The sequence below is a fragment of the Rhineura floridana genome, chromosome 16 (assembly GCF_030035675.1).
Source record: "Rhineura floridana isolate rRhiFlo1 chromosome 16, rRhiFlo1.hap2, whole genome shotgun sequence".
Lineage (NCBI taxonomy): Eukaryota > Metazoa > Chordata > Lepidosauria > Squamata > Rhineuridae > Rhineura > Rhineura floridana.
The window spans coordinates 39,060,854-39,074,929 of record NC_084495.1 but is presented as its reverse complement, the minus strand read 5'-3'; the positions used below and the strand labels follow the sequence as shown (position 1 = coordinate 39,074,929).

Here is a 14,076-nt window from a genome sequence, read left to right as displayed (position 1 = left end):
TAAGGACATAAGGGAGAAAGGACTTCTAGAGATGACTACTGTCCAACAGAAGAGATGACAGCTGATGATTTCACCAAACCATTGGGCAAAGTCTGACACCAAAAACTATGAGGCAAGATGCACCTTGTAGAATGAACCAAGTTCTTGTTGAGAAGGGGTGTTGGAATGTATGAGATTCAACTCCAACTTGGTGGGTTGAGGCTGCATGGGGTTAAAAAGGGTAGCTAGGGAGGAGACCTCTTGGTTGCTAGGCTATACCTGTCCTTTGATCCTTGCCGTCTCTCCCCTTCCTGCTAGACTGATATGCAAAGGATGTTGATCCCAGTTCCTTCCCACCTTCCCGGTCTTCTTCTCTCTCAAGAGGGGAGCAGACATCTTTCCTTTGTCTCTCCCTCTCAACCAGCATGAGAGCTGCACTGGGACAAGTGCAGACTGCTCCAACATAGCTAGTTAGCTAGATATAGAACTCTTTCCTATCAAGCATGTACTTCCAGAATAAAGTAGTTATTTCTTATTTTAAAGCTTAAAGTCTCTGTCTGACTAATTTGCAGGGAAGGTAGAATCTTAGCAAAGATTTAAACACACACACACAAGCTCGCTCAAAATTCTCCGCTCAGCTACGCAACTCAATAGAAATTCCGACAGATCCAGCAGCCAGGCTCTTCTGAGGTCCTCACAGACTGCAGCCATGAGCCACCTGGTCCTGCCCACCGGGACAGCTCACTGCATACCCCCGCACCTTTTCCCTCCGCTGCCGGTTGCTGTTCCGTTTGTTCACACGCCACCTCTATCTGGGCCCTCTTTTAACGGAGGCGTAAGCATTCCCATCTATCTCCTCAGCTTCCCTACAGCTTCTGTAGATGCACACGTGCCCCCGCCGCCGCTTTTCGGCAGTGAGTGGCAGCCTCTTTACTGGGTTAAGCGCGTGAGCGGGGTCTGGGTGGCGCTTCAGGGAGAACTGGTGGACGTTCCGAAACAGTGAAAGAGCCTGTTGGAAGTCCCCCCCCACGGGTTGACGTGCTCAGACGCCCCTTCTGCTCTCTCCTCCGCGGAGGACCCGTCCCCTGCGCTGCCGTTAGGATAGCTGCCTGGCTCTAGTGCTGTAAACGGAAACGTGAGGAGGGGAGAAGACACACACACACACACCCGATGCTTTGCCCTTTAAAGATAGATGTGCGCCATTGATGCGCCTTTTTTGTTTGCTGCTTTTTGGGAAGACGGGAGGGAGATTGTTAAGACCTCCTCCAGGCCGCGAATGGGAGGGGAGCGGAGCGGAGGGGAGGGGAGCGGAGGGAGGAGGCTGCCTTGCCTTGCCTTGCCTTTCTGCGCGCTGTCAGTCTCGGCGTAACAGCGAGCGGAGAGTCGCGAGGGAAGGCTGGTCTTGCAACTCTCTGGCAGACGGAGAGACCACCAGGCTTCCTCGGTAGCCCAAACCCCCGCGGTTTAAATGCGTTCGCCTCCTCCGCTGACTCGGGCCACCCCTGGACTAGCCGCCTCCGCCTCCGCCTGCCCCAGCCCTCCGAGACAGCAGCGCCAGGTGCTGGGCGGCGGGGGCAGCCGCGAGTGCCCCCCGGCAGGCTTCGGGCTCCCGCAGCGGCTCCGCAGGAGGTAAGGGGCCGGCTGCCCCATCTCTAGCCCCATTTTTGCTCCTGGGGAGGGAGGCGGGTTGGCGTCGAGGGTCGCCGGGGACGAGCCGGCCGTCGGGGCTCTTCCTATCGCCGCGCCGCCCCACCGCTCTCAGCGCCAGCTCCCTCCTGCATGGAAGTGGGCGCGGGGGTTCCCCGGGGAGCTGGGGGCGGCGGCGGCCCGGAGAGGCGGTCGAGTGGCTGGCCTTCTCGTTGGCCGATCCCGAAGTCCAAAGGCAAAGCCCCTCCCCCCTTGGCAAATGCCCCGCTAAGTTGCGAAGAAGAGCAATCTGGAAACCGGGGCGAAGGTACGTTTGGGGACAAAGGCCGGCTCTTCCTCCTCCTCCTCTCCCGTGGGCGCCCCGGAAAACTTCTGTCGGTTGCAGTGGCCCGGGGGCAGCTCGGAAAACGCGCGCTCTGACAGACGGGAACCAAGGCGCTCGGTAGCCCCTTTTTCTGTTCCTGTCTCCTCGGACTGCCAGGCTTAGCGCAATGTGTTTGTGGAGAGACGTTTATTTACACGTGTCGACCCCTCGGGGCTCCGGGGTCAAGACGAGAGTATAAGCGGGACACGGGGGGGGGGGCGACGCTGTCCGAGGTCCTGTGCAAGGACAGCGTCATTGGCCTTCCCGGCTGGTCCTTTCCCCAAAGGCCCCGTGGTGGGGTTTGTCGGCGGCAGCGGGCTGGCTGGCTTGCTGGCCCCTAATTCCCCAGAGCACCCGGCTTGTGAGGCGTCTGTCTGGACTGCCAAGGAGCCCTCCCCGCCCCGGACTTTCTGGCCTCCTGCCTGAGCGCGCCCCCAGCCGGACAGCCCTACCGGCAATGCTGATGAATGTGCTGCTGCAAAGGACTGGGAGGGGGGCGGGAGAGTGGCTGGTTCAGCCCAGCTGCAAGCGCAGACGCCTCGCTGGTGACTCTGGAGGGCAGAGCGGAGGCGGATGACGCCACAGAGCCCACCGCCCGTCGCGGCGTTTTCCGCACGTTCGTCGCCTTGAGATCTGGGCAGACGCTGAGATTCGGAATGAGACCTACGAGGGTCGCCGGCTCCTCTGGCCCTGGCTTGCCGCCCTAGGAGAAGGGAGGCAGCGCGCAGTCGGGAGCTGTGAAAAGCGGCAAGGAAGGCTAGTCGGAGGACGGGCCGAGAGCGTGGGCGAGGGAGGCAGCAGATCTGCAGGGGCGGGGAAGGGACGAGGACACCCAGGTCTCTGGAGGCTGCTTTTGGAGACAGGGGAGGGGCTAGAGTGCTTGCGGGGTGGGGATGCCTGTGACCTGCAGCTCCAACACGGAGAGGTTTTAAAGGGCGCTCAGCACCCAGAACTGTTGCCGGAGTGGGGGACTGCACCAGCAGCGGCCCCGCTCACTGGATGCGGCCTCGGAGCTGCACACAGGTGGCTGCGGGAGCTGGAAGGCCGAAGGTGCCTCCCTCGCGCCCCAGTTGCCCGCTGGAAACGCAGCGCGAGAGGGACTTTCCCACGCGCTCCCGCTCCCTACCTTTCCCCTCGGTTAAGGGTCTGGGGCCCTGCGGAGAACGCGAGGGCTTCCTGCGGCGCTTGATGGATGTCTGAAGGGACCTCTTCCTGCGCTGGGAAGGTCTCCACAGCCCGCGGGCAGCGTTGGGGGCAAGGGCAGGGGTGCGTCTGCAGGCCCATTGGGAGCCCAGACGCATCTGAGGAGATGGAGAACTAGGAGGGGGGGCATGCCTGACTGGACTGGGCTGCTGGCCTTGAAATGGTGGCCTTCTGCCTCTTCTTGTAGCCCTTAGAAAGTGCCTGAGTCAGAGCGAAAAAAGGCAGGGAGGAACTGCAGGTTGGTTATTTGGTGACGAAATAAGTCAGTTGCCAGCCGGGAGCTGGCCCATTTGGCCGTAACATCAGCCTTGGGATACGGGAGGAAGGGTCGGAGGGAGGGTCCCACAATTGGTATGGGGCGCTCGACGCTGCTGCGGTTCTGTGCGAGGGCACCTTCCGTCCCTCTCTTCCTGCCGCTGTCCGTCCTTGCGCGTCCAACCAGCCAGAGCGCCTGACGCTCGATCCAAACGGGGCTCTTTTCCCCCCTGCCGAGGGAAGCAAACACCTTGTCGTTACGATACAACTGAGGAGCCCAGAAAACAGGCACCTGCCTTAGCGGATCAGGCCCAGCGTCCGCCTCTCAGCCGCTAGACAGCTCTCTGCGGGGGGCGAGGGGGAGAGCTTGCTGCTTCGCGCGCTCTGCGTTTCCGCTGCTGTTGCATGTCCTCGCTGAAGCTGCTCTGGCTGCGGCCTGGCCTTCCCTTTCCCTGGCTCTCGGCTGCTCCCGTGGCCCGCCTTAATCCCATTCAGCCATTTCTCCGGCACACCCGCTCACCCAACGACGTGGGCATCTTTCTCTCGCGGGCCAATCTCGCTATTGCTTTCTCCCCCCCCCCCCGTTCTCTTGATTCCCTCCTCGTCTTGCCGGGTTTCCAGCAAGAAAACCCGCCCCGTTGTGTCTGTGGGAGTGTTCCTGCCAAATGTTTACAACAAGTAGTTCAACGTACAGACTGAATCCTGGCATGATTATACACACAGACGGAGACAGTGTAGTAAATAAGGCAGCTGCTGAAGACGCCCCCTCTTCCCGTGCCTTTCTTTCGCTAGAGCCGCTGCCGCTCTTTTTTGCCCCCGCCCCGCCGGTGTCTGGTGGCCAAACCCCCTTTCCTTGGCATCAGGCGACACGGTGGAGGAACGCTCATGAACAACATTTATGTGGGCATATGTGGGAAAAGGTGGACAGGAGAGAAAGCGCCACCCCAGAAGCAAAATTGGGAAGACAGTCCCAGTCTGAGGGGTGCTTCTCTTCTTCTTGTGGAGCATCTCAGGGAGAGGCTGCCTGCCTGGCCCAGCCTCAGGGAATGCGCTTCCCCCCCCCCCGCCCTGACAGAGGATCTCTCAGCTTGGTGGGGTGAGGGATTGGAGACCATGTCTCCCACCCACCCCATCAAGGACAGTTTAGGTTGTATCTAACCCCCACCCGGCTCATCCTTTGGTAGGCCCTTTTGCTCCTTAAACACTCTTCGTGGGGAATAACAACATCAAGAGTGGAAATTGTGTTGGAATTCTATTGAGTTGCCAGAGTTGTGTAGTGCTGCGGAACAAAGAGTATTGAACGAGCTTAGTGTGTGTGTGTGAATCTTTGCTAAGATTCTACCTTCCCTGCAAATTAGTCAGACAGAGACTTTAAGCTTTAAAATAAGAAACAACTACTTTATTCTGGAAGTACATGCTTGATAGGAAAGAGTTCTATATCTAGCTAACTGGCTATGCTGGAGCAGCCTGCACTTATCCCAGTGCTGGCCCTCATCCTGGTTGAGAGGAGAGACAAAGAAAAGATGTCTGCTCCCCTCTCGAGAGAAAGAGAAAGCTGAGAAAGGCGGGAAGGAACTGGGATCAACATTCCTCTGCTTATCAGGCTAGCAGGAAGGGGAGAGACGGCAGAAGATCAAAGGGATAGGTATAGCCTCAACCAGCAAGAGGTCTAGCTCTCTAGCTACCCTTATTAACCCCATGCAGCCTCAACCCATCAAGTTGGAGTTGAACCTCATACATTCCAACAAATGGAAGGGGGTGGGCAAATGGTGAGCCGGTGTCCACCACAGCCATGAGCATTTGCTGTGACTATTGTGCTTCCACCAGCTTTATGATGAGTGGTTGTCAGCGCTGTTTGTCTTCAGTGGAGGGGGCTGTGAGTCAGAAGTTGTGGGGCTGAAATGGAGTACTTGCCCCCGAGTGCCATGGAGGTGTCCTGGCAGTGGCTGCACTTTGGGGCCTGTGCATTGTTGCTGTTTTGCTGTCAGTGGGTTCCGGTGGAGATTAATCCATTGACTTGGCTGGGAACTGATGCCCTCTCCAAGAGCAAAAAAGGACACTGGTTTGTTTTGGGTTAATGGACATTAGAGTTGCTCACCCTCTGCTTGGCACACTGGGCACACTTTAGGCATATGTTGCCAGAGAAATTGCTCCATTTGGGCATCCATGCTGATGGCATGATTTTACTATTTGTTTTGTGCCTCAATGCACCTTGCCTGCTTTTGTGAGGACCAGATTTTCTGGATGATCTGATGATAAGATTTCTTTTTTTTTTTTACAATAATTTTTATTCAAATTTTCATAAAACATACAAAACAAAATCATAAAACATTCAAAGACAAAAAACAAAACAAAACAAAAATGATTAAACAAAAAAATAAAATGTTGACTTCCCATTTGTCGCAGATCAAATCAGTTGTAGGTCTACAATATATAACAATCCTGTCTCTTAAATTATATTATAAAATCACTTTCCTCCAGTAGTTACCTTAATTAATCATCAAATCTCATAAACATTACTTTATTCTTTCCACAAAAAGTCAAAGAGAGGTTTCAATTCTTTAAGAAATATATCTATCAATTTTTCTCCAAATAAACATGTCGATTAATCCATCTCGTTAATAATAATAATAATCTTATTGTCATAACCATAGTCCAAATAAACATATCGATTAATCCATCTCATCAAAATCTGTTAGGTCCAATAATTTCAATAGCCATTATTCCATTATCCATATTAATTCCATCTTCCATCTTCAATAGTCCTGTTAAGTCCAGTAATTTCAGTGTCCAATCTTCCATTATCAGTATTCCATAATAATCTTGCTGTCATAGCCATAGTCATATAATAAGAGTCTGATGGGAATTTCCTCTATCCCAAATATTTTCTTGCCATCAATTCTGAATAAGTTGCTGAAATATTGTTGTAAAGTCATATCTGTGTTCTTCTTTTTTACAAAATGCACTGGCTCATCTCTTGAGAGTTTTTCCATTGTCACATGGCTGCAGTTAATTCCATAGATTTTCTCTATATCAAGCTCCATCACGTCATTCCAGTCCAGAAGATTATCCAAGCCATTGATAACTTTATCTCTAATATCTTCATTAATTTCTTCAGAGATAACGTTAAATTCCAAACAGTAGATTTTATTTCTAATATCCATAAACTCCAGATCTTTTTCCAATTCCACATTTGTTCCAATCTCCAGGGCTTGTATCTTCCCTTTATTTTTTCTTTTCTCATCTCTGATCTCATTCTCCTCTCTCACAGGATCCCCTATTTCTTTAAGCTCCTGCGTCATTTTGCTCAGTTCAATTTTCAGCTCCTTACTGCCCTGTCGCAGGGTTTGTTTCGTTATCTCAATCTCATCCATTATTTTCTGAAACATAATTACTTCCAGATTCTCAGCCACTTTCTTGATTGCCATTTTTAAAACCACGAAAACAAAACAAAACAAAAATAAAGAAGAACCACTTCTTATTTCAGCAACAATTGGGTTAATATTCCAGGCTTGATGACATCACAGTATAAACAGAGCAGCCTGCCTTATCTCTCTATGTTCAAGAACACAAAACAAATTTAGTTCCCAGCATCAAAACAGTTAGTGGCGTCGTGAAGAAGCAGATTCGTCAAAATAAAATAGACCAAAAAGAGAATAGTCCCAGACAATATAATGTTCCTCGGAATAGAAATCCCTCTTCTGTTTATATCTTTAGAATGCACTTCCAGGACAGCTTTTTGCAATAGAAACAGAGATAAGCTGTTAATTTCGTGAATAACAGAGAAGAGTTATAGCTCACCCAGAAGTTCTTTAAAGCTGATTCATTTGACAAATCTCTTTTTGCTGCAACAATTTAAACCAAGTAAAAAAAATAATAGAAAGAAGGGTGCTTGCCTGTTAGTCCGTTTTCTCTTTGAAGAAAAGATAAACGTATCGCATTAATCAGATAGAGCTTGTTCGGAAGTCCGTCCGGCATTGCTGGCTGGACCTTTTCTCATAAATTAATGAAATCCAGTCCTCCCAACAAAAACAGGCTTTTGAGGTTGATCTCTACGTTTCTCCCTGCCCGGGAGAAATTTCATCAGTCAAAAAAAAAATGTTCTGACTGATTTATATCTGAATAAGCTTCTTTTGAGGCGGGAGCCCATCTCAAAAGCAGGCACAAGCGAAGTCACCCTTCCCGGAAGTCTGATGATAAGATTTCAAGGTGCATGGTGGCTCCTCATGCTTCAGCACAGCTACAGCTGCTACCTTTTGAGAGACTCTTTTGAGCAGGATGCACGATGGAACAAAGCCACATGGTTCTGATCCATTTCCATTTCTATTCATGGGTGACTTTAAGTACCAGAAGCTAAGGGATGCTCTCCTATTACTGGACACTTTTGGATGCTCCTGTGCAACATCTCTTGGGCTCTGTACAAGCAAAGGGAAGGTGCAGACTGCTTGGACACCAGCAACCTCTGCAATAGGGGCTGGTCCATTAGGGGGAAAGGGGCCCTGTCCACTAACCTTAGCCTGCCGTCCTGCCTGCCTTCTTAAGAACAACCAGTCCAGGGGGTGGCCCTGGCTGTCAGATTCCTCCTCCTGAGTCTCAGTTTTTCCTGTCCACCTCCTGTTGGGCCCCCTGCCTTCTGCCGTCACACCAGCCCCCAACAGGTAACAGCCTCCACTGCCCATTTGGAAAACCAACTGGCAAATTTCCAGGACTTTCAAAGACATGGAGATGCTCCAGCCACTGGTTCACTCACCCTTTTTCTGCTTGGCCCATAGTGAAAACAAAGCGAAATCTGTGAGAATGAGCAAGTGGAGAGGAGAATAGCTGCTACATTCCCTGTACACCTGTCTTCATCAGCTCAGGGTGGTAGTTCAATGTGACAGACTCAAGTTAAACAGGAAGCCTCATGAAAGTGAGTCAGAGCATAGCACTTGGTTGCATTACAAATATTAGCTGCTAAAATGCGCCCACATAGCAGGAGGCCTGTGTTATCCCAAAGTGGAGATAAACTCATTTATCTGATCATTTTTGCCAAGGCAGCACATAAAAGGGTTAAATTATGACCTCATTGAACTGGGTTCCTGAGCTAGACCAGGCTCTCCTTCCCCTAATCAGGTGGGCATTTCAGACAAATGACCAGGTATACTAAACCTCACTTGTCCAAATCCCAGGTTAAGGTATCCTCCAAATCTCATTTCCTTCCAGAGGAGGAGTCAGGCACCCTCACAGCTTTCCCACTACAGGCCCTCCTGCCTGAAAAGCTGGACATCATCTGAGGGCTTGAACCAAATCTCTCTTCCTTGGCTCCCCTGACTGACAGAGTCTCCTGAAGTGTAACGAGGCTTTGCAATTCATCACCTCTTGACTGAGCTTTGGATCTGGCCCACCTAATCAGATTTGTTGGTCTTTTATGCAAGAAAAGGGCAGTAATAACACACACATGTGTGGGGCTGTCATATAACAGGCAGGAGGGAGGGTGGGACTTTGAGGCAAAAATGGCCAAGACAGAATTTTGTGCATAAGAATCTCAAATCTCCGCAGAGCAAAGATGACCCACTTGAGTACGGCTTCTGCTTCCTATGCCTTTAGCGTTTCTTAACAGCATTTTTCATCTTTTGTTCTGCAGCCTTTCAGAGCTCAATTGAACAAGTGCTGAGATTCTTGGGAACCTGCATTGTTTTTGGTATTCTGAATGGGCCGATCCCAAGTGACATTCTTTGTGGAGAATGTTCCTGTGTGGATGGGCTATCAGGAAGCTGCAGTTTTGCATGTCAGCATTTCCAAAATTGCCTTACTGAGACAATGTGCCCTCTCTCTCTCTCCCTCCCTCCCCACCCTCATCACTAGGACTGATGTCTCCCAGCACATTAGCTTGTGCACCTGGGCTCCAAAATTCTGAGCATTTCACAAGGTTGCTTAGAAATCTGCCTTTTGTTCAGTCATTTTAGTGTGAGGTTATGAGACATGGTGAAATTGGTATAAATTACCTTCTCACAAATATGCATGCTAAACTGTAAGATAACAGTGACAAAGGAAGTAAAGAAGAGGAAGGCAGAAATGATAAGGAAAATGAAAAGCAAAACAGTATAGCTTTTTTAAAAAAACAGTCTTTGTCCCTGTTGTAACTGTCCCAGTTAAAGGCGTCACCCGAGAAACAGATATGCCAAATATTGGGTGAGATATTCCGCCACTTTTCCTTCCTCAAGGCAATCTCCCCACCACCACTGATCTCTGAAGGACTGCCAATTCTTCTTGCTTAGGGACCACTGTCATCCCACCCCAGAACAATACAGCTGTGTCAGTCTCCTGATCATCTTTGTTGCCCTCCTCTGAACCCGGTGTAGTTTGTCTGCATCCTTCTTAAAGTGTGGTGTCCAGAACTGGACACAGGACTCAGGATGAAGCCTAAGAGAGGGGAAATAGTACTTCACATGATTTGGAAACTACACTTCTGTTAATGCAGCCTAAAATAGCATTTGCCATTTTTGCAGCCACATTGCACTGTTGGCTCATATTCAGCTTGTGATTAACGACAATCCCAAGATTCTTCTCACATATAGTATTGCTGAGCCAAATATCCCCCATCGTATAACTGTGCATTTGGTTCCTTTTCCTGGGTGTAGAACTTTGCACTTATCCCTGTTAAATTTCATTGTTGTTTTCAGCCCAATACTCCAGCCTATCAGGAATTTTGTTTCTGCCCTCCAGGGTATTAGCTATCCCTCCTAATCTTATATCATCTGCAAAATTGATAAGCATCACATTTGATATGCCTCAGGAACTTCACCATAAGCTGGTCTTTGTGCACCCAAAGCTTCCACCATCCAGGAGAGAGGGCAGTCCTCATGACCATTTCCTTTTCTCTCTTTCCTTGGCAGGTGTAGAAGATCTGCTGGCTACGACTGCTGCCTCCTGAAGTGATGGCCCTGGCAAGGGTCTGGGCAGCCCTTCCTCTCTCTACTACTAGCCTTGGGATACTGCTCTTGGCCTACGCTCTCCCTGCAGAAGGGTAAGATGGAAGGAGGCTGGGATCTTACTATCTAACATGGGGGGAGTGCAGTTGGGTTGGGGCATTCCTTCTCCCTCACTGTGCCTCCCAACAACTGGCTGCAGTGAGGAAGGCTGCAAAGCCCCAGTAAGTAAAAGCCCCAGCCTGATCCTGCAGCAAAAGCCTCTGACATTAACCCCATTTTCTTTTTTGTACAAGCGGAAGTGAGGGCTGCCAGCTCCACCCACTCACGCTACAAAAGGGGTGGTCTAAGTCATTTGCGCTGTGTACAAGGCAATCTTGCCATCATGGTCAGGCCTTCTATAGAGGAAGATGGAGTGCCAGTGTCCAAAACAGAAGGCAGCACACATAGCGGACAGTTGCAGGCGACTGATTTGCCAGGGCCCTGGAGTGGTCTGAGAAAGGGATGAAAAGCATCTGGCAGCAATAAGGGTGGGGAGTGGCAGCGTGAATCACCTCCCTTCGAGGTGCCCCCTTCCCTCCATTCTCAGAGCCCTGTCCAGAGTCTGCAGCTCGCCATTCCTGCCTGCGTGATGATGCTGGGATCTTCCTTTGAGGAGTGTGGCTTCTGGCCCTGGGGGCCTGGAATATGTTGTTTAGAATGACAGTTAATACATAATAGTATAGTATGGAATTGTTTTAAATGTTTTTATTGTTTTATTGCTTGTTGTTTGCTGTCCTGGACTCCTCGGGGAGGGAGGATATAATTTAATAATAAATAACTAAAACTAAGCGTTGTACAACCTTCCCCACCTGGATGCCCTTCAGATGTCATCACTCCCAGCCAGTGTGGCCTCCAGGAAGGCCAAGGGCAGTTCATGAAGGTGATGGCTGTTCCCTGTTGTCCGCCCCCATATCAACTGTAATCCTCAGGTAGAACACCTCTGAACGAAGAGGGATCCCAATATCCTATCATAAGAACACAGAAACCCCCTGCTGGACCAGGCCAAATGGGGCCCCTCTAGTCCAGCATCCTGTTCTCACAAAGGCCAACCAGATGCCCAAAATGGAAGCCCACAAGCAGGACACGAGTGCAACAGCATTATCCCTACTTATGATTCCCAGAAACTGGTGTTCAGAGGGATACCATTTCCAACAGTGGAGGTAGAACATAGCCATTGTGGCTGGTAGCCATTGGAACCCATCCTCCAGGAATTTCTCTAATCCTCTTTTTAAAGCCATCCAAGTTGGTGGCCATCCCTACATCTTATGGGAGTGAATTCTATAGTTTAACTCTGTGCTAAGTGAAAAAGTTTTTTTCTTATGTTAAAGCATAAAGTCTCTGTCTGACTAATTTACAGGGAAGGTAAAATCTTAGCAAAGATTCAAACACACACACTCAAGCTCGCTCAATACTCTCCATTCTGCTATGCAACTCTGCAGGGTCCTACAGGACATTGGGCCCAACGTCCTATATTGAAAGCTTCCAGTCTGTGGGCCATTTTTTATTTTCAATATTTGTTGACAATTTTTTGTCAAAATTTGGACAGATTCATTCTCAGTAACTTGTAGTAACTCAGTTGCTGTGCCATCTGTTCCTGGTTATTTGTTTCTTTCAAGTATTTTAAGAGCAGCTTTCAACTCACATTCTAAAATTTCTCATCCTTCATTATAACAGTTCCTTCATGAATGAATCTGTCATCCTTGCATGTCTTTTATAGAGTTCTTCAGTGTATTGCTTCCATCTTCCTTTTATTTCATCTCGATCAGTCAGTATGCTCCCCTGTTGATTATTCAACATCCCTACTCTTGGTTTAAATTTTCCTTTAACTTTGGAATAGGGCTCTTGTTCTACCCTTTCTGTTCATAAGGTTTTCGTGGTAAGAGGTATTCAGAGGTGGTTTACTATTGCCTTCCTCTGAGTTTGGATGCATCTTAGTCTGGTGTCTCAGCTTTGACCATTCCACCTTGGGTGTCCCTGCTAGGAGTCTAGTCTCTTGGTCTAGACTCCTAATGGAATTGCTCTCAGCTTCTTTAACACTCAGACCCCCTCACCACGTGAAGGTGTGCATCCTAGAGGAGGGAATTTATCTCTAACCCTTTTAAAACCATTTAATCCGGTGGCCATCTCTACATTTTGTGGCAGCTAATTCCATTAATTAATTTATGTCTCTTTGCCTTATCTATGCCATCTCTAGGAATGCCTTGCCAGATTATTATTACTACTACTACTGCTGCTGCTACCACCACTACCAGAGGCAGCACAATGCATTTTCTGAAAGCAAATATTCGTAGTGAGCAAGACCTCCTGGCCAGTAGCGTTGGTGGGGAACCTGGGTTTGATGAGAGTGGTAGTCCAAAACATCTGGAGGGCACCAGGTTGGGGAAGGCTGCTTTAGCTGATCACCTGGCAAAGCTCTCCGCTCCAGCAGAGATGCTTGCTAGAGTAAATAGTGCAGTCATCTCCAGTAGGCCTCATGGTCTAGTAGTCCCACACCATTTGAGGCCTCAGTGAAGATGGGAGCACTGCCTGAGGAGAAACCTTATATATTGAGTCCATTTCTATCATACTTTTGTCTCAGAACACAGATCCAGGATGGGCTACAAGAGATAAAGCCAGCTGGTAAACATGCCAGAACAGAAATCCTTCTCTCTCTCTCTCTCTCTCTCTCACACACACACACACACACACTGCTGTACAGGTTGCTCATGAGTGGAGGTGAGCTGATTCCTCTGGCATCTGCCTTCTGGTGGCATAGCCCACGCTGCCTGTCACAGAAGGTGATGTGCACCTAAGCATTGATCTTATTATTTCTCACCTGCTGTTTTTTGGCCATTTGTAAATGGTTCCTTATGTAGCTCTACAGCATCTGTTTGTGTGCTGACATCATTTCAACACAGAGAAAACAATTCTCAGTGAGATTAAACATGAAACAAGAATGGCAGGACCTACCTCCCCCATCTCTGGGGAAGAAGAAGAATGGCCAATAATCCGCATGCCTTTTGGGACCAGGGGCAGAAACATGAGCAGGCGAGGAAGCTGCAAGCCAAAGTGAATCTGGAGTGAGACCGGCACTCTGTTTCTGTGTGAACAAACAGGGCCTGGACATCCTTTGACTGGAGATAAGATTCCAGCACCAGCACAGCACTCTGCAATGTCTCTTGCCCAACACTCTTGGCACAGGCTGAGGCATCCAACAGTGACGGGATGCATTAGCATTGTTCACACCACAACTGCAAGAGCTATGTGTACGCAAGCCCTTTCACAGTAAAACCAAACTTATTTTCAGCTGGCCTGGGGTAGTGAAGATTTGGCAGAAGAGAAATCCTAACTAGTGATGATTGTTCCCCCTCCTTTTCCTTCCACAGTATAAACCCTGATGTTTATCTAACTCTGTCACCCCATAACTTAACACAACCATACAGAGGCAACAAAACCTGACTAAACAAAGGGCAGTTATGGGGCCATTGATCACAAATCCCCCACACACTGAACAAGAAGCAATGAAATGACCAGAATGCAAATAGGAAGCTGTTGATTAAAGGCACAAATTTCCCTGAAAAGCCTCAGTAGTTCTTTGCCTGGATCTACATGCCTTTGTAACTGCAATTCATTGCAGACAAATTAGCCGCCAATCAGGCTAATCGAGGGTGGAATGACTATCAAAGTATAAAATATTCG

General features: G+C 49.2%; 1 protein-coding gene across 2 annotated transcripts in view; it reads left to right on the top strand.

Annotated features, from left to right (window-relative positions):
• Window positions 1-1,555: 1,555 nt before the first annotated feature.
• Window positions 1,556-14,076, top strand: part of GABRA3 (gamma-aminobutyric acid type A receptor subunit alpha3) — a 57,866-nt gene continuing 45,345 nt past the window's right edge. Inside the window, exons 1-2 of one of the 2 annotated variants that reach the window (XM_061599098.1) lie at window positions 1,556-1,608; window positions 10,324-10,454. In XM_061599098.1, coding sequence (XP_061455082.1) covers window positions 10,366-10,454 — 89 coding nt within the window. In that variant the 5' untranslated portion in view covers window positions 1,556-1,608; window positions 10,324-10,365. Of the gene's footprint in view, window positions 1,609-2,775; window positions 2,827-10,323; window positions 10,455-14,076 lie in introns of those variants that run through there. The other variant, XM_061599099.1, reaches the window with a different exon arrangement.